The following is a 19737-nucleotide window of genomic DNA, read 5'->3' as shown; positions in this document are numbered from 1 at the left end:
TCCCCTTTCCTTGGGGACTGATCCAACATTTTCTCCGCTCACTGGGTCCCCTGTAACCAAGGATGTAGACTCTGAACGAAGCACCAGACCCCAAGGGCGCACAGGGGGAAGCCTGTTTCCTTCCTTGGAGGTTGGACTGGCTGGCAAAGGAAATGTGTGTGAGATAGATGTTGAAATGATGCTAACCACAAATGAGCACCGGGGTATGAGTAGTCAGAACTTAGAGCTGACGGTTGCCACCACGAGGGGATCTTCTGAAACGCAGCGGGGGTGGCAAGGTGCAGTCTACAGCCCAGCCTACATCTTTATTAGCTGATGTGCCGAGACCTGGGGAACCTAACAAATTTACAGATGAAGGGAAAGAAATACATTACAGATGAACACAGGAGAACGCACAAAACTGTTCTAGAATTTGATAAAATAGACTTCGAACAAAACAACAATCCATCAGGGGAACATTATGTTTCTAAATGTATGTGCCCTGAATACAGGTGCACACAATCTCATAAAACGCGTGCTATTCAGATGGAAAGTCACAGATTAACCTTAGCATGATAGTACTGGGTGACTTCAGTACCACACTCTTACCAATAGGTCATCCCCACACAAAATATACAGAAACATTCAAATGAAACGACATTGTACACCACATGGTCTTAACAGACATCTACAGAGCACTTCATTCAAATGCTGTATAGTACATACTGGTCTCAGCAGCCCATGGGACGTCCTCCCGTACAAGGACACAACATTAAAATAATTTCCATATCCTGGATGAGTACAAGACTATAAGGCTACAAATCAACAGCCAGAGAAACTCCAGAACACATACCAATTCGTGACGAATCTAGAAAGTTCTGGATAGGCAGAAAAAAAAATCTTAACAAGATGGAACCCTTGTGGGTTATGAAAAGATCAGTGCCTGGGGGATAATTAGCCTCTGGGCATCCCTGTACCCATGGAATATTCTAGAGCAGTGGCTCTCATATGGTGCCTCATGTTATGGTGACTCCCAACCATAAAATTAATTTCATTGCTGGCTACTTCATAACTGTAATTTTGCTACTGTGATAAATAGTAATATAAATATCTGTTTTTTTTCTGGTGGTCTCAGGTGACCCCTGTGAAAGGGTCACTTGGCCCCCCCAAAGGGGTTGGGACCCACAGGTTGAGAACCACTCGCCTAGGGCATCTCAGGGTTCATGAGCATCAGGTGGGTGGACAGAGTACATCATCTCCTGTCCTTGGTTCAGGAGCAGCTGGCTGAAAGACAGAGAGAGATGTGCCTGCAATTTTACCACCAGTGCTGGGGTGATCAGGGACCAGCACTTAGCTCCTCATACGCCAAGGGAAACGTCCAGCCTCTTCCTGTCCATCAGAACAACCCACAGCCCATGTTAGCTTATCCATAGCTGGGGGACTAGACCGTCTAATATAACTCAAAGGAAGAAGGATTTGTTTTTCAAATCGTTTCAGGGATTCTAATCTATGTTGGGGATCAGTGGTGAGGGTATTGTAAAGCAGAGAATTTCACATCATAGCAAGAAGGAAGAAGAACAGAGCAGCAATCAGGAGGTGCTGGGGCAAGACTACACCCCTAAGAGCACACACCCAGCATGGAGGACAGAAGGGAGGACGGAGGACTCCACCTATCATCTATATACGTGCCTGGAGCCAGGTGTGCCCTCTCCTGTGCCTAGCCTTACACGCTCACGGCTTGGCCTTCCCTGTTATATAGAGAGGGAAATGAGAATGTGAGAATGGCCACACTGTGTGTTCTTCACAGTGCTGCTGAGCCAGCCAAGGTGATGGTAAGCCTGCTAGAACCTCAGCTGGGGCCACAGCCCAGCAAGCGTTAGAGCTGAGCTGTCTCCAGTTACGGTGGGTGGTGTGACCCAGACCTGTAGACCTGGCTTATGGTGGTCATCTGTTCCCTAATATGAAGCCAATGCAGGCGTTTGAAGTTACGGAATAAGCAACTGCCTGGGCGTGGCTGGAGAGATGGCTGTCTCTTGCAGTGATTATGCACGGCTGTGATCTAAGGTTACAGTACTCTTCCATGCCCCTGACCCAGAGTCATGCACGTGTTTACTTATATTGTAGTAATAAGTGTTGAAAACAGGAAATAGGTTGGAAGTAACCTTATAAAACAGACATTTGCCATACATGGTAAAAGCAACATACAAATATTGTTTTCTGGGCCAACTGGGTCAGTTGGAGTTAGCTGGTCTCAGTTGGGTCTAAGCGCTGGAACCTGAGGTAACAGACATCCAAGCCTCTGCCTTGAGCCCTTAGGAAACGAGTAGAGAGGGCAGCAGCTGGGCCTTCGGTATTCTTTAAGATCCAAGCCTTCCAGCCAGTATCCAATCAGCCATTCCCGCTGTGTTCTCCACAGATCAGGAGCTATGATGCAGGTCGATTTATAGAGAGGGGTGGGTGTCTCAAACACACAATAGCTACTGACTTCTGGACGTGTTTCTTCATCTCCTACCAGCTGCATCCCTGAGCCAGGTAACTGGAATTACAAATGCCTGGCTGCTGAGTGTGCTGAGAGACACACCTGTAAACTGCCCCTCCCCCTTTCTCCCTAAAATGGAAAATCTTTTACACCTAATGTAGAAGTGGGATTGGTTTTGAAGTGTTGGCTATTTAGCCATGCGATTAATCATGAGCCTGCAGGAGTAGAGGCTCAAAGGATTTTGTTTGAACCGGAAGGGAGGTGGGCAGGAAGGGGACACCTAGAAGATAAGTCAAACCTCAAGGAAGGGTGGCAGGGCTTTCTGGCTCCACAGGAGTGAGCGCGGCTGACCTGGCAAGCTTGGTTCTCTGCACTCCATGAACCCCACAGCATCCAGACTGCTTCCTTAATTTCCCTCTCGCTTACGGCCTCGACCTCATTATAGAACTTGGCATCTCTCCACTGGTTAGCATCATTTCCTCCATGCAGAAGTGTCACCTCATGTCATTGCCGAGGAGCCCCCAGGGACACCTGTTTGTCACTGGGAGACACTCCACATGCCCCATTTGCTTCCTCTATTCCTTGCCCAGGCCTGAGATCTGGCCATGACCACATTGTGAGCTGCACATGGGTCCTCTGCACATTGGTCCTCGGCTCTGGCCACTTGGAGCTATTCCTTCCCTGTGCCTCTGTTCTATGTGTCTGCTTCCTCCATCCTTCAACCCTCTGGATAATTCACATTCAGCTTCTAAACTCATTTTGGTGGCATTTCCTTTGCAAAGCCTTTCCTAAATGGCCTTTATGTTCCTGACTTGGGTGAGGCCTCTTTTTTGTCCTATGGAACCCCTTGTTTTCTCTGCATGGCGTCCTTTATACTGTACCGTATATTCCTGATATCTGTCCACCACCTCCACTGTGCCTTAAACGTGGGCTCTGGTATTTACTTGAGCAAGATGTCATTTGTAAATTAAATGCATTCCCTGACTAGCCTCCTTGTCCTAGGGCCATCTTGCAATGCACCTTGATGTCCACAAGGGGGCAGGCTCCCTAATGGGGCCTCGCTGTTTCTATTCTGTCTTGAATTCACGCCAGCATGTGTTCTCAGAAAGCATGACTAAAATCGGGCATTTTTTTCCTTCTCATTGAAATAGAGCAGGCCTGCTGCTGTCAAAAAAAGCTGTCACAGACCCCGTTTGTCCGTAATGTGCAGAAACTATTTTTAAAATGGTATGTGCTACTGCCCCAAAAAGCACAGAAGTCATGTGGGACTTTCTCCCCTGCCCCCACTTTAAATCCCACTTTGCTCATTCACAAGTTTGGAAAGTACAGGGAGGGAAGATTAGGACAGATAATGACGCTGGTTGCAAACGTCTATCTTTGTGGCCTGAACTCTGTGACCCCGAAATGTCCCCAGTACCAAGTGTGCAGAGTAAGGAGACCACAAGGTAGGACCCCAATTCCTGGTGAATTTGTCTCTGTGAATTTTCTATTGGGGTCTATTATGGGTTGTGGCTGTCACCTATGGTGTCACCTAAGGGGTTTTATAAAAGCTCCCTTTAACCCTCCCCCATCTTCTGCACAGTGAGGAAATGCCTGGTCCCCACTTCTCTGTTGAATGTGTCATCTTATGCCTGTGCATGGTGTGCTAAATGCCAGGAGCTGGGCCACAGCTGTCACAGTGAAAACGAAATTGAAAAAAAAAAATGCCACCCAGGCTGGTTCTTGGTGTTCCCGGGAACTGGATGTGTTTGCTGCATTTCTGTGGCAGGGCGTGTGATCCAGACTGTGAATGGCAAGCAGACATGGTTCTGACCCTTCAGTCTGCGGAGAAAGGGGACCGGATGCCATGGATGCTAACACTCAGCTGCCTGGAGGGTCATCCCACACCTAGAACAAACAGACCCTCGCTCCAGCAGTCTCGGGTCTCCAGCCCCACTTCCAGGCCTGCAGGAGAACAGGGACTGCCAGGTACACTGACCTTGGGCCTTGATAGCTCTGTCCCTACATATTCCAGGCACCAGCATCCATGGGCTGTCCTAGGAATCCTGTGGCACAGCCAAGTACCAGAATACACGCCCTGGACTGTCCAGGGAAGCAGAAACATGCAGGATCACAGGCAGGTCTCGAGTTTGGTCCAAAGTAAACTACTTTATCTTCAATCACCTGACACTTAGCAACTCACAACCATCGGTCACTGATACCTTCGAACAGCATTCGACAGTTCTGTAAGGGGTTGCATGAGGCCCTAGATGGTACATAAAGTAGTGACATGGTGGTCTCTAATAAAGCTTTATTTATATGGTCTAATTTCTAAGAGGATGCTTGCTCTGGTGACTGCATAGCTGAAAGGTGGGAGAGGGGGCAGAGAATGCAGAGTCAGCTATGTAGTATGGGGAAGGAAGGAGAGAGATATTCTTTTGTTTTGTTTTGTTTTGTTTTGTTTTTGTTTTTTCGAGACAGGGTTTCTCTGTGCAGCCCTGGCTGTCCTGGAACTCACTTTGTAGACCAGGCTGGCCTCGAACTCAGAAATCCGCCTGCCCCTGCCTCCTGAGTGCTGGGATTAAAGGCGTGCACCACCACACCCCTCGAGAGAGATATTCTTGTGTAGGGTTCAGAAGGGCTGGTACAGGCAGGAGCCTCTTAAGGGAGTCTCGGATACCACCTCCGGACTTAGGGAGCAGGTACCCTGTGTCCCTCATATGTATATAGCATTGCTATGCAATGAGCACTCTACCTCAGACGAGGTTCAGAGATCCCTCTCAATTAATTAAGAGTTTCTACAGTGGCTGTTTCTAAGATTCACTGCTAGGCTGAGCCACCTCATGCATTAGTGAAGACAGGACAACCAAGGAACCTGTGCAGACATGGAGGGCACATAGTAGGGCTAATGGAGCTGGCAGACACTGAAATGTGCCCAAGTCACCAGGCTTCTCCTGCATTATCACTGACTCAGCGTGGTTCTGGCTCCTTTTTGCCACACAGAACTCTCCAGGCTACGCCCAGTGCTGCCTTTGAAGCCTGTTTCAGCCTGTTTTGCCCTCCAGACCCACAGGATAGACGACAGTCCCAACACCCCAATTCCCTGTCAGTGGAAGGGGTAGGGGTGGGGGGAAAGACCAGCCAGAGGGTGTGGCCATGGAGTTGCTCCCTGGGATTTAATGACAGGTGGTGATACGGCCTTCCCTCCTCACCTCCTGGGATGAATGGCAACAGTAGGCACCGTCTAGGCTGTCAGACGTGGCTGGGCCATCGCAAAGATTCCTCTCCGGAGGTTGATGCAGCAGGATTGAACTGGATACAGATTCTTGCCCTGCCTCCTCGAGGTGTTTGTTCTGTCCCGATCCAGGAAGAGCACCCACCCCAGAAGACGCCCCATGAAATGACGTTGGTCACAATTGCTGCCCCATGTGCCAGCAGGACCAGCTTCTTGTGAGCCCAGGATTAGGCAGTCAGTGCCAAAAATGGTCTTGAGATGCAACAGGCAATGGGCCACCCACTTCTCTGGATGCCCTCAGGTCTGCTAGAAAGATGATTACAGGTCAAGGGGACGGGGGCTCTGTGACAGGGTGACTATGGTCCCCTGCAGGTATCAGCCTGGAGGGCAGAGGTACTTGAGCCCATGTGATGAGGAACAATGTTACATCTGAGAACAGGGATGTGGTCTGTCAGATGGCTCTGGGCAGCATGTACAAAGAACGTGGATGGTCCAGTCACTCAGTCAATGTAAGTTGCTACTGAGGGTTCTTTAGGGAACATCTCCTTCTCCAGGGCCTAGGGTTCTGGCTATGACCACAGGCCATCTGCGGCTAGCCAGAGGGCACGGACTGGACACACTGGTAGATGGCTTGCAGGCTTCTCCCAGGGGCTTGGTTTAGCAAGCATGGTGCAGGCTGTGAGATGGTTTTGCTCGGAACGGTCTGCAGCTTCCCACATAACAGTAGCTAAAATCACTCTTTTGGGGTCTGAGCTGAGCAGCATTCTAAAATGTAGACACCAGTGTCCTTTGGTGGCTATAGTTTATGGCAGAATCGGAGAGAAGCTGTGAAGGCTCATGATCCTTGTTAGGAGGCCAGGGTTTTGCACTCTTTTGGGGGGTGGGAGGGGTTCGAGACAGGGTTTCTCTGTGTAGCCCTGGCTGTCCTGGAACTCACTCTGTAGACCAGGCTAGCCTTGAACTCAGAAATCTGCCTGCCTCTGCCTCCCAAGTGCTGGGATTAAAGGCATGCGCCACCACTGCTTGGCCAGGGTTTTGCTCTTCAGGGTTTCCCTGAAACACACACACCCAAGGCTCTCAACTGAGCCATTCCTGGATCTAGAGCCTAGCTCTCTGCCCCTGACACTCCTCCAGTAAAGGTGACAAGGTCTGGCTCTAAATATTTCCATGACACCCATTTCCCAGGCCAAGTTGTTTGACTTTCTAAGCCTCCGTTTCCCGATCTGATCAATAGAGACGATAAAGTCTTGTTATTACAGGTGATGGGCTGTGGGAAATTGGATGCACCCAGCACAGAGGTCACCGTGGGCAGGGGAACTTTCTTTGTCACTGGGTGACACCCTTGAGCCACTGTTTAAAGGTATGAGAGAGTATGTAGAGTAGACTCCTTATAAAGAATGCCTCACATTGTTTGCAGACTAGAACGTTACCCCTCCTGACATTCACTGCTGGACCTCATCATGGCTCTTCTGTGGTTGTTGGATGGTGGGGATGGGGTGTGCAGAAGGATCACATCAAGCTAGTAATGGTCTCCAAAGCCTTTATTGGGAAGGGAGATAGCATCTATAGTCGACTGAGGGGCACAGGGCAGGGGATGTAACAGTCCCAAGAGGAGAGGAGTTCAGAGGAGGAGGGCCTGCCTGTCAGGGTGCAGGGAGGATCCTCTCCTCCCAAAAGGCACTGATGGGCAAGCGACCTGGATCAAGGGGTGGGGCCTATACACAGAGGGTTGTCAGAAGACAGGCACTCTCAAAGCTAAATACAGCCAGCCAAAGGTGAACAGCATCTGTCTTGAGGCCATACCTGCACAGGGTTCCTCTGGCCACGAAGGAACGGAGCCAGAAGGCAGGCCCCGGAGCTTAGGAAGAACAGCCCAGCCTTTCATCTTAGTGTTTTGTGCAATTAAAACAAAAAACAAAATAAATATAACTTAAACACTTCTTAAAGGGCACTAAAAGTCTAGTCTGGGGAAAGCAATTGAAGCAATCTTCAGCATGTGTAAAGCAGAGCTGACCACCAAGACATCTGGTGGCCCAAGAGCAGGAGAGCCCCAGGGACCCTGCACATAGGTACATGGAGCCTGTCCCATGTCCCAGCACCTGTGTGGCCGGGACCTTGGAAGTCCCCGCCAGGCCTCCCAGTTTATCAGACTGTTTATCAGACTGTTGGAGGTTCTGGGAAATTCCATCTGAGCTCTGCCCATCCCCGCAGAGCAGGAAGGAGGGGTCTCTGGCAGGATAGAAGTGAGGATGGTTTGGGAGGCAGAGAGTGGGTACTAGCATACAAATACAAACCCCAACTAAGGAAGACACCCTTGGCAACAGACTAACCCTAGAAAGATGCCTCTCCACACCGCTTTCCCACCCACAACACAGTCAGCACAAAGCACTGCCTAGCACTGTCCGGAGACTCTTGCTAACTGGCCGCCAGTTACGGTATCTTAGCACAATATTGTGACAGGTGACACCTCCCTAAAGGTCTCGGCATGTTTTCTTTACATACATTAAACTGGTCCCTAGCTTTTTTTTTTTTTTTTTTTTGTTCATAGCGTGGTTTGCTTTAGCAAACATTTCTCTGAGACAGCAGGAGGGAACTTTTGGCCAGATCATAGCTGTAGACTCTTGGAATTAATGATACCCCTTCCCAGCAAATGGCCGATGTACAGACCATGAGGTCACCTCAAGCCCTCTAGCAACTACAGCTGGAGAGGCTCAGAGCTGGATGCCTGGTTGCTACTGCCCTCCCCCCACGCCTGGCTGCCCGTCTTCCCAATCATGTGCTGTCACAAGGTCTGGGCTCGGAGGATGGGGGGCGTGGGGTGTGACCTTTAGCAAGTCAGCCCGCACAGGAGCTCACCGCCCATCTGAATAGGAGCCAGGAAGTTTAAGCGAGTTCCTTTTTAAACATCTGTACTTATACATCGTCGTGGGTCCCACCTCCCGCCCCCACCAACTGTCACTCACCCACCCAGCATGAAGGGGAAGCACATATGCCACGTGGGCCAACAGCTCTAGAAACCCCAGGGAGCTGGGGTAGACAGTCAAGACGGCCACCCCTGCCCAAAGCTATGTCGCCCCATTCCCCTTGGTCCCTAATCAGTGCCTGCTGGCGTGGAACCCAGAGGAGCCTCTGTACATGTGATCCAGAGTCTCTCAGTAAAAGAGAAGATGATAAGCCCAGAGGTGAAGAGGATAGCTCCAAACAGCAACAGAGCTAGGAGTTTTGTCTTTTAAAAAGTCATACAAGTTGTACACTCTTTTCAATCAGAGAGGCTACTTGGCTTCAGAGCTGAAGTGGCAAATAACAGTGATCTATCTTCCCATAGCCCTTCAAGAAGCTCAGAACTCCAGCAAGAGGAAGGCTTGGGCAGCCCTCTGAACAGCTCTGGCAACTACCGAATTACATGGAGAAGCATCGGTCTAAGTCCTTCAAGCTAGGAGAGTGAGTGATTTCAAGGGAAATTCAGGGATCATTCCAGGAAGCCAGAATCCTGGTTCCCTAAGGCCTAGTGATTGCTCTCCTGGGTGTGGCCGGCTCTCAGAACTGCTGGCTAGTGATTGCTCCCTGGAGGTTGGTGCGAGCCTTGAGTATTGTACCCAGCTCTGGACCTTCCCACAGCAAGCAGATTAAGGGCAGTAATCAGTAGTTCTAGGAGGTGACGTCATCCCCTGAAACTCCGCTTGCAGAATGTCCCCTCTGAATTCACGGACAGTGCTCCCAGATGGAAGGGTGACGTTCTTTAGAAACGGAGCTGCTCTCCATACTCCTCCTAGGCTGGCAAGGTGGGGCCCTGATTTAGCATCTCTAGAGAAGCCACTCGGTGTCCCTGGGAGCTGGGACTTCCCACTGGAGGAGACTATGCTCATAATCCAGATGCAGAACCCCAGAGATTGTATTTCCAACCCCCAGAAATCAGGTCCCTGTCCTGGCTTCAGGGCCCGTGGTGGGAGGCACAAATGGGACTGTGCTTACTAATGGCATTAGCCACTAGGGGGCAGCAAGGACCCTATTGGTAGCCAGTGTGGGCCAGAATTTTCTGGGAGGGGGGCAGTGTCTCCCAGAGGGAGGCTTAATCTCTCAAGACTTTAGGCAACCAGGGATCCCACGGCCTTCTGGACCCGTGCTGGCTCTAAGTGTAACAGGATGTGGGGCCTAGCTTTGTGTAATTCTCTTCGAGAAGGTAGTTCTATTTAGAGAGCACGAGAAACGCCACCTCCAAGCCCCTAGGGCTGGAGGCTGGGGAAGTAAAGACCTAGAAAAAAAAATCTCTCTTTTTTTTTTCTCCAAAGTGTCCTGTAGTGCAGATGGGAGGCTCTGTTCTAGGTAGGCGCTCAGACGGGAAAAGGAAGAATTAGGGGAGGAGAGAGGCGACAGGCAGAGGTGGCGGGCAAAGTGGCACGGCTATGCACGGTGGCGGTGGCCTCAGGTGAGTGGGCTGCCCTGGGACATTTCCGTCAGGATGTCGATGAGGTTGTCCAGCCCTGAGAGGTAGCCATCCTCCCGGTTCCCCTCCTGCCAGGGGACGTCGTGTTGTAGGGTCTGGCCTTCCGGAAGGGGCGTGGTTTTCCCAAAGTCAATCATCCACACCTTGGCTTGCTCCTTCTTGTCATGGATGAAGAGGAGAGAGCTGCCAATGACCTGAAAGGAAGCAGGGCTGTGAGAGAGGGACCAGGGAAACAGCGCCAGGACAGGGATGGGCAGGGTTGAGGGGATAGACCTGACAGGGCCAGAAGGGAGGGGAGCAGTGCCTGGAGGACAGCGGGGTTAGGGAGAGACGTGGCTGGGGTGGTGCCCAGGTATTTAAGAGGCTAAGGAAGGCTTGAGGCTGTAATGATCCTGAGAGGTGCTTAGATCGGCGATTTCACTTCCTATTGGAACTAGGGGTGATGGGGAGGGGTGTCAGTCAAGCAGGCAGTGTGTGTCTGTGGGGCTGAAGGTGCCCTACCTCGTGGCACTTGAAGAAGGGAGAGATTTCCAGGGTTGCTCGAATGGCCTTCAGCCGGTCCCGGTAGGCAATCTGAAGGCAGAGATGGTCAGAGTTTCACACACTCTGTGTGTGTGGAGGGTAGGGGTGGTGCGTCAGGTCTATTTAGTTCGTTGGACTCTCGGAATTACAGCTAGTAGTGACCATGAACCAATTTTACTCCGACTTCTTCATCTACCCCAGCTGAGCTCAGTTATACCTTTCCCAGAGGACTGTGGCCGTTCATCTTCCCGCAGTGCTGGCCCATGCCAGCATGCCAGCCAGCCAGCTGAGGCAGAGACCAGAACTGGTTGCCATGGTAACTTCCTGACCACAGAGTGCTGTGCCCCTGACTATAGACAGGGTAAAGGAAAAGCTACAGCGCCTCTACAGAGTCCCCTCCATGGAGCCTTACAGATCCTCCTGTGTTCGCAATGGGATACCTGATCATCCCCAGGGGCCAGCTCTGTGAGTCCCATCACCCAGAACTCAGGGCCACTAGGGAAGCTCATATCACACAGGGTCCTTCAATGATGATTTGAATAGCAGAGGCACAGCCAGGCAGGGCTAGTCAGCCTCGTCCCGGAGTCCCTAGCAACAGCTGGAAATGCAGTCAGTGGCCTGACTCAGAGGATCTGAAATGATCCGGAAAGGTTCCCTGGAACTAGAGGACTGCACTGCAGACCTACTGTGTGCATTCCAGCCTTATAGGTCTGGGCTGGAGGCATCAGGAGGGGCAGGGGCCTGTGTCAGGCCAACTTAGGTGGGAATCCCAGCTCAGCCTTTTCCTGCCTATGCATCCTTGATCTCTTTCAAGCCTCTGATCTGTCAAATGGAGACAGAAGGTCTGCTTGCTTGTCCTCACCAGAGGGCTTCTGTACAACACCCAGCCAGCAGCAGGTGCTCACGAACTCCTGCCATCATTGTTCCCTGACATGGACAGGCACTGTGCTGGGCAGAGGGACTGAGGGCATGGACGGGCATTGTGCTGGGCAGAGGGACTGAGGGCATCACTCACCAGGATGTTCTGGTTTCCCTTAGTGAATTCTCTGAAAGCCTCGGTGACCTGCTCCCTTGTTTTGGTCTTCTTGAAGTCACGGTTCACGGAGCCATCTTCCTTCTGAGGAGGAAGTCACCCACAGGGGGTCAGCAGAGGGCCCATGGGATAGACCCTCTTGCTGCTCTGTGGAGGTGGTCAGGTGCCCGGGGACAGTAAAGCAAGCCAGGTGTAACCAGGTGATTGTCACCTGGCCCAGGAGAGCCAGTCCCAGACCCCAGCGGAGGGGTGTACACAGTGGCTCCAGATCCCTGGCCACACACCACTTTAGGAAGTTTTGGTGGTGTGAGGGGTATCCGAGACAACAATGGGGCAAGACTTTGCTCTATATAAGGGCAGCAAGAGCCCCAAGGAATGGCCAGCTTCACGTCCTGCTCAGAAGCTTGTCTTGGGCCCGTGACTCACAGTGTGTCCCATTAATGTGGTAGCAGCCATCTGGATGATCAGGCTAACAGTCAGCCTGTCATAGGCTTGTGGTCAAGTGACAGTCATTTAATAGTGGCCCAAAGCACGAGAGCAACAATGTTGGCAATTTTTATGATATGGTAAACAGAAGCTGTAAAGTGTCTCCTTGAAGGAAAAAGGCAAAAAAAATAAGTGTGTGTGTGTGTGTGTGATATGTGTGTGTGGTATGTATATGTGTGTGTGGTATGTATATGTGTGGTATGTTTGGTATGTATTTGCGTGGGGGGTTATGTAAGTGTGTACATGCATATATACATCTATGTATATATGTGCACATGTTCCTATTGGTGCTCTACATCCCAGACGTTTGGTCTGGGTCTTGTAATGCAATGCACTACAGATCAGGGGACTGCTATAGGTTTTCCCCAGAGCCAAGGTTTAAGCCCACATCACTGTATCTCTACTCCACAAACCACCATCTCCATGCTCAGAGCCCAGTGCTTCCTCTCTTCAGGCTGACCTGGGAAAACACACAGAGCTCTGTTCTTTTGAGACAGAGCAGGAGAGAGAGAGAGAGAGAGAGAGAGTGGGTGCAGCAGGAACTCCCATACTTGCACCAGCCCACCTCCACTAGGAGACAGCTGTAACATCAGGAAGGCTGGCTGCAGAAGAGCCGCAGGTGTGAGGGAATGGCACCTCAGGGAAGCCCTTCTCATAGGCCCTTTCTGTTAGCTGAGGCAAAGGAGGGCAGGTGAGGGTGTGCCCAGTCAGTCTCTCTAGGCCAGTGGATGCTGTCGGCTGTATGGTGCAGAGACCAGAGACTGGGAGCATGTCGTGCCTGGGTGAGAGATGCCCGGACATGCAGTTCAGATAGAATTGGGATGGAGAGGATGCATGTATATAATTTGCATCCAGCCTGAGAGCTGAATATTGCCAGGAGGGAAGGCTGGGTTTTGAAGACAAGGAGGACAAGTGGCTTTCTTAGTCCCCAGCTCTAGAAGCCCGTGAGACACTGGTGATCACATCTACACACTGTGTGAGAGATGACTACCAGAGCCTCCCCTTACTTCAGCTACCCAACCCAACTCCATGCTGGAGAGCAGGCCAGGCAGACCAAGCCTGGGCAACAAAAGGAAGGAGCAGGGCCCCTGAGTGACTGCCACCTTCCCTGAAGGAATGGCCACCTGAGACAATGAGAACCGTGTATCCCCTTTCTCTGTTCCTAGCTGTGTCTTGCAAATCTAGTAGCTAGGGACTTGGACTGGAACAAAGGGACAAGGAGAGTCTTCTGAGGTCCTCCTCAGGGTATCCAAGAGGAAAGGATGAAGGATGAGGCTTCCAAGGTGATCCTGGGCCGCTACACGCTCCCCTTACTTGCACCTCACTAGCATGAGTCAACATTTTCCCTGTGGCAAGTCTATAAGCTGGCTTCTCTGCGGGGCCTCTGTACAGCTGTACAAACAAGCCACCCCAGCCCCCAGGTCTGATGGCCTTCTACAGCCAGACCACCTGTACCCCAGGCTGCAGAATGGGCCAACACCCTTGAGGCTGGCTGTCCACACTTAGACCTGAAGGGTGAAGCTTATAGACTCCAGTCTTCCAAGACCTTCATCACTGAGAACCATGGGGCCTCAGAGCCTCAGGCAATGCCTTACAAATCTCACCTTGATGCCTTCGATCCTGAAGCCTAGGGTGGCTGTGGAACTGATGGTTTCCCGCCACTGCATGTAACGTGGCTTGGTCACAGCTCGCTGGGCTTTCTCCTCTTCAGTGGGGGCCTCAGGGTCCACCTCGACCATCTTCTGGTACATGTCCTTCCGCAAGCTAGGCTTCTTCCGGGCCTTGGTGAGTTCTTCCTCCAGGTATGTCCTGCATGGGAGGTGAAGGACATGAGTCCAGGATTGGGCCACAACACCCTGGAGTCACGTCTGATGGATGAAGGCCCTGAGCTGGCTGTGCCTTGTCTCAGGACAATGTTCAATAGAGCGACATCTAGGATGGGGTGAATTCATTAGGAAAGCCATGTACCATCTGGGCCCAGAGCACCTTGATGCTGGATGACTATGAAGGCCTGGTAAACTCAGAACTGCCCACAAGGAAGCTTTTCTAGCGTCAGCAAGAGAAGAAAGATGGCGGGACAGTGGTCAGTTTGTGGAAGAGAGACAGAGGGCAGGGTTCCCCTTGGAACTCTGTTGTACCCTGGCAGCCTGGAAAGCATATTCTGTCCTTCCAGTCTGTCTCCCTGGCCTCATGCAGCGTGACGCAGGGCTGCATCTCTGGCTTCTTGCAACAAGGTTTTTGGAAGCACCAAGGTCAGAATAAAGTGGGGTCTGCAATGACCTATGCTGGACAGGGCTGCCCAGGGTTCTGTAGCCCAGTAATGTTTCAGAGGTAAGACTGGCACTCTTACCATCTCCATAATAGGTCACTGAGCCTCTGATCCCAGGAAGACTAAAACACATCCATTCCCCCCTGCCCCGCTGCTACTCTTTGCATAGTAGAATCTGCAGGCTGACCAGGTGAGGGCACGAAGCCCTTAGGAGAGGTGACAGGCAGAGACAGGGCAGGCTCAGAGCAGCTGGGGGTGGAGTCATTGGCCCAGAACTCTGGGGACCAATTCTGGTCCTAGTACTAGCCCCCAACTCTCCTCTGAAAACTCCCACCACCTCCTCCAATTGGAAATGAGTCACCCTAGCCTTTCTCCCCTGCAAGAGCTCTTCCACCCAAGTGCAAGCTGACCAGGGCCCTCATGAGGCAGCAGTCAGCAGTTCGCTGCAGGATGGGGAAGTGGGCCCCCTGTGGCCTGCGTGGGTGTAAGCTGCCCTCAGAGGCACCCTCCCTTCTCTCCTGTCCACTCTTCTCCCCTTCCCCCACAAGTCACTGTCCCAGTACATCTCTCCACCACAATCTTCCATTCTGCCATTCTGGGTCTCATAACAGACAGAACACAAATCTACATCTTACGAAGGAGACAATTTCAGAAACCTGTACCCACTGGTATTACACTGAAAGGAAACTCCCAATTACCTGGGGTCTGTGTGTATAAACATGTCTTGGTTGTTTAGGAAGGCCATAAGGGGAGGGTGCATTAGCTTCTGGTTGGGCACACACATTCTGTGCACTCATGCACACAGCACACCACACTGTGCATTCAGATACCAAGTTGTCAGTTGACCCATGTGCCATGGGTGTGGGGGGAATTCATTCCTAACACGCACAAGGGTGCAAAACAGGTCTGCAAAGCAGGCTAACTTCTACAAAGAGTTCTCAGTAGCTCCTTAAACAGGAAGTGGACACCAACACCACAGCTCTGATCACATGGACCCTTCTTCAAAGGGGGTCCCCACAGCTCCAGCTAGACAGAGTCGCTTGTTCCTCTGGCACAGAATGGGGCTTGGAAGAGATATTCTCAATGGACACTAGCTAGGAAACAGGTCTATTACAGGAACCAGTGAAACCTGTTACTGCAGAGGGAAGCCCGAGCTCCTCTTATAGGGGAAGGGAGACCTGCGCATCAACTTCTGGAGCACAGAGAATTAACTTGGGGTGGCAGAGAGATGCTCCCATGGCTGGACTCTAGGGGAGAGGCTGACTCAAGACAAAGAAAGGGAGGTGGTGAGTCCATGCAAGGTCAACAGGTGTCAGGTCAGGGCCAGAGCAGCTTCCCCAGGGGCTGGGGGCTGGAAACCAGCTCTAGGACAGAAGATACACCCACAGCGAGTGGGAAGTTGTAAGCCTAAGGGTGCAGTGTGAGCCCCACTCACCCGGAGACAGGTTCAAGGTCTTAGAAACACCCTGATTTAAGATGCTTCCAGGTCTCCCTGCCTTCCTTCAGGACCCATACACACCATGGCTAAGGCTGGCTCTGCTGATGAGCCTTCTCACCGTTTTTGTAAGCCTCTGCCTCATTCATGCCCTGAGACTTGGTGTTTGACAAGGATCCGTGTCCCAGCCTCTTTCCACGGCAAGGACAGGTCATGCTCTAGGGACAGCCATGACCTGCTTATCTTGGTGCAGGCACAGAGGGCTATGTTTCTATGCTACTGTATTTGGGAGAAAGCCACAAGTTTTGGCCCAAAGAGGACTCCAGGGAGCACTGTGGAAAATGGATTGCTAGGCGTCTCCATGGAGGACAGGCCACAGTTGAGGTCCTGGTGTGCAGTGCAGAGGCCTGGGCACATTGTACTATGTTGCTATGTGGGAAGGCGTCCCTGGAGACTCCTGCTCAAATGGTAGCACAGGCTACCCTTGTGGTGTGGCTGGCCCCGGGACACGCAGGGACAATACAGTTGAAGCATGTAGTATAAGTACTCAGAGTTCAGGAGGCCCTTAGGGACTGTGTGTGGGGAAATAAGGGCTGTGAGTGCTGCTTTTGGGGTGATCTCCTCTTCCCTAATTCCACCAGGTTTGGGGTTACTTAAGCCCTCTTGGATAGGAGAGCTCTGGGGTACAAAGAGAGCAAAGGTATTAAGCTAGAAGAGAGGGGAGTGGGTACCCCATTCCCGCATCTTTCTAGGGAGAACACAAGGCTGGAGACAAGGCAGAGCTGACTTTGTGTAATTGTGCTTGTCCGGGCACCTGCAAGAATGCCTAGTGGGACTACTGAGTCCCCGTCTTCCTAATGTTGGGAGGAAGGGCAGGGCCTCTGCTTGAGTGGGCATATTCTAGTGCATTGTGGAAAGGATTTTCTAGAGACAAAAATAAGATATCCAGAGATCCAAGGCTGTATGGTAGCTACAGGGACATTCTGCTTTCTCCCTGGGAGCCAAGACATCCAGGGCTTTGGAACTAGGAGGAGGTGGCGAGTGGTGGGGAGGAGCCAATAGCAGGCCCTGTATTGCTCCATGACCCCATCCATCCCTACTCTCAGGACAAGAGCAAAGGGGCTGGTCTTGGCCAGTTGCCAGGGGCTGATACAGACACAGAACTCCTAGGAGGGATGAGAAGGAAAGAAGGAAGCTGATTGGTGTAATCTGAGTACACTGGGCTTTCCCTTCCTCCTTGCCATCTTCATATAAAAAACACTACATGCGAGGGACAGGGGAGATAGCTCAGTTGGTAAAGTGCTTGGCACAGACTTGAGAACCACACTATCATAGAACATGGTGGTGTGTGCCTGTCATCCGAGCACTAGGTGGGTGGAGACCTGAGGCTGCATGGCCACCCAGCCCCCTAATCAGAGAAGCTGAGGTCTTTAAAAAAAGATTTATTTATTTCTACTTTATGTGCATTGGTGTTTTGCCTGCATGTATGTCTGTGTGAAGGTATCATATCCTCTGGAGCTGGAGCTACAGACAGTTGTGAGCCGCCATGTGGGTGCTGGGAATTGAACCCTGGTTCTCTGGAAGAACAGCCAGTGCTCTTAACCACCAAGCCATTTCTCCAGCCATGAATGATGTTTTAATAAAACAAGTTTGTCAGCTCCAGAGGAACTGAACAAACCTCTAGCCTCCACATGCACACGCATACATAAAAACACACGCTCATATGCACCCACCCATGTGCTGAAGAACTAGCTCAGTCAGACTATTCAAGTCAGATTTAGGCACCAGCTCTGAGCTCAGTCCACTGTTTGGTGTGCATGTCTGCAGCCAAAACCAGGCTCTCTGGGCTCATCATGCCATGCTGGGAGCCTGAAAGGCAGACAGCCAAAAGGTAGGGATGGTTGTCCGCTTCTGCCTGAGGCTCTCTGGCCCTCCAGTCTGTGGAGCTTAGCATAGGCTTGGAGATCCTGGCAAGGTCTGGAATCACCTGAGGCCTATCTGCTACCTGCTGCAGGGGCCTCTGTAGCTCCATCCTTAGCTGTACCCTAGTGTCAGATCTGTTTTCTGTTCTTTTTTTGAAACCAGCATATGCTACAAGCCAGTTCTGTGGTCCCTCTCTATTCCAATGTACCAGGAGGTCATTGTCTTGCTTCCTCCCTGATGGCTATTCACCTCCCACCTGACTAGTGTGCATCTCCTCTGCCTTTTCCCCAACAACCTCAGCATCCAGCCAGGGCTGCCTTGAGGAGAAGAGGCTCTTGGCAGGGTGGGGCCAGCTTCCAAGTGTCCTCTGCACAGCCAGGCAGGATGGGGTGGGGCACACCTGCAAAAAGCCTGGCTCACCTGACACCCATCTTGCAGTCCATCACGCAGGGCGAATCGAAGTCAGCCAGCAGGTCGTCCATCTGGTTGTAGCGTTCCCCATCCTTCACCACGTCCCCATGGTAGGCTGGCACAAAGGGTCTCAGCACATCCGCCATTAACCGGTCCAGGCAGCGCTGTTCAGACTCACAGTGCTTCTTAAGGATGCGGCCATTTGCAGCTGCCTTGAAGCTCCCTGTGGAGTAAGTAGGAGAAAGACCTCTAGCCTCAGCGGAAGCCAGGGGCATCTGGGACCCCGTCACCTTGTAACAGTCCCTTAGAAGCTGCATCTGACACCACTCCTTCCTCCCAACCCCACCTCAGATGAGATGTTACAGCTATGGCTGACTTGAGGGTTGAAGGTGTGGCCATTTGTAGACAAGCCCCTTAAGGCTTTGAGTTCTGGCCACTCATCCACTGACTACAACCCTGGTATAGTTCTATCCACTCCTCAGTATTATAGCAAACACCCCACCTCTACCTCTTAATGAAGCAGGTGTTGCTGAGTCTTAGGAGAAAAAGCCCAGTGCCTGAACAGGGCACAGAGTGGGCTAGAAAGAGTGTGTCCAATACACAGGCCATCAGGGTAGTGCTCCTTCAGTTATTCCGTCAGGGAGTATTAAGAAAGGGTGTCTATCTACGTCTTGGTCTAAGTCTGTGTTGCCCCATGAAGAACCTGCAGGTCGGTGAAGTCACAAGGACCAAATCTGGGGTGGCTATGGAGGTGTTCCCAGAGGACAATGCAAGAAAAGGGGCTTCATATGGTGGCTAGCTGACTCTGCCAGCACCTTGGTGGCTATGGGGTGACTTGGTCACATCTCCCTCCAGTTCAAGTTCCTTCCTGGTAGAGACTCCATCTCTGCTGACATTACAGCCCCCAGAACAGGGCGATGCAGGCACACACAGTGGCCGCACACTGAAGTGGCTTAGCTTAATCTCTTGGTCCAGGATTAGAAAGGGCAAACAAGTTATAAAGAACTGATCGATAAAGAAGTTTTATCGATGAGACTAAAAGTGAGGTTGGGGAGCAAAGAGAGGGAGAATGAGGGACGGGCTGGGGCTGGGGTAGGTGTAGTCTTGGGGATAATGTGTCAAGAACTTTGGGAAGGTCAGCTGTCTACAGGCACTTACAAGGCAGTGTAAGGATAATACCTTCTGCCAGGGTCTATTCCAGGGCTGCCCTCTCCTGGAGCATCCACCCACATTCACCTGGTAGCTCTCTAGGAGAACAGAGTGTACTACCTGCATGTCCTGCCAGCTGGATCCAGGGGTACTTCTTCTTGAAGGACATGACAAAGGGGGACCACTGCACCATGTTCTTTATCTTTCTCCATGACTTGCTCTGGAAGACAGCAAACAGAGTGCTCTGAGTGACAGACATAAACCAGCTCAAACAAGCTCACAAGGAAAATGACCTTTTGTACCAAAGCAAGTGATCTCAGTCTAGAGGGGTCACTGTCACCCAGCAGCAAGGTGTCACTGCACATTTTATTTGTAGGTGTTATGGTAAATGAG

At 51.5% G+C, this 19737-nt stretch overlaps 1 protein-coding gene across 1 annotated transcript in view; it reads right to left on the bottom strand.

The window, feature by feature from the left end:
• Window positions 1-7198: 7198 nt before the first annotated feature.
• Window positions 7199-19737, bottom strand: part of Itpkb (inositol-trisphosphate 3-kinase B) — a 94799-nt gene continuing 82260 nt past the window's right edge. The window contains exons 3-8 of the mRNA XM_021156196.3: window positions 19465-19564; window positions 18205-18418; window positions 13762-13966; window positions 11654-11755; window positions 10618-10689; window positions 7199-10310 (exon numbers count right to left, since the gene is read on the bottom strand). Coding sequence (XP_021011855.1) covers window positions 10095-10310; window positions 10618-10689; window positions 11654-11755; window positions 13762-13966; window positions 18205-18418; window positions 19465-19564 — 909 coding nt within the window. The 3' untranslated portion in view covers window positions 7199-10094. The remainder of the gene's footprint in view (window positions 10311-10617; window positions 10690-11653; window positions 11756-13761; window positions 13967-18204; window positions 18419-19464; window positions 19565-19737) is intronic.

Source organism: Mus caroli, unplaced genomic scaffold, assembly GCF_978045245.1.
Source record: "Mus caroli unplaced genomic scaffold, Mus_caroli_1 scaffold_1, whole genome shotgun sequence".
Classification (NCBI taxonomy): domain Eukaryota; kingdom Metazoa; phylum Chordata; class Mammalia; order Rodentia; family Muridae; genus Mus; species Mus caroli.
Note: the sequence above shows the minus strand (reverse complement) of the source record. Positions and strands in the feature narration are given on the sequence as shown.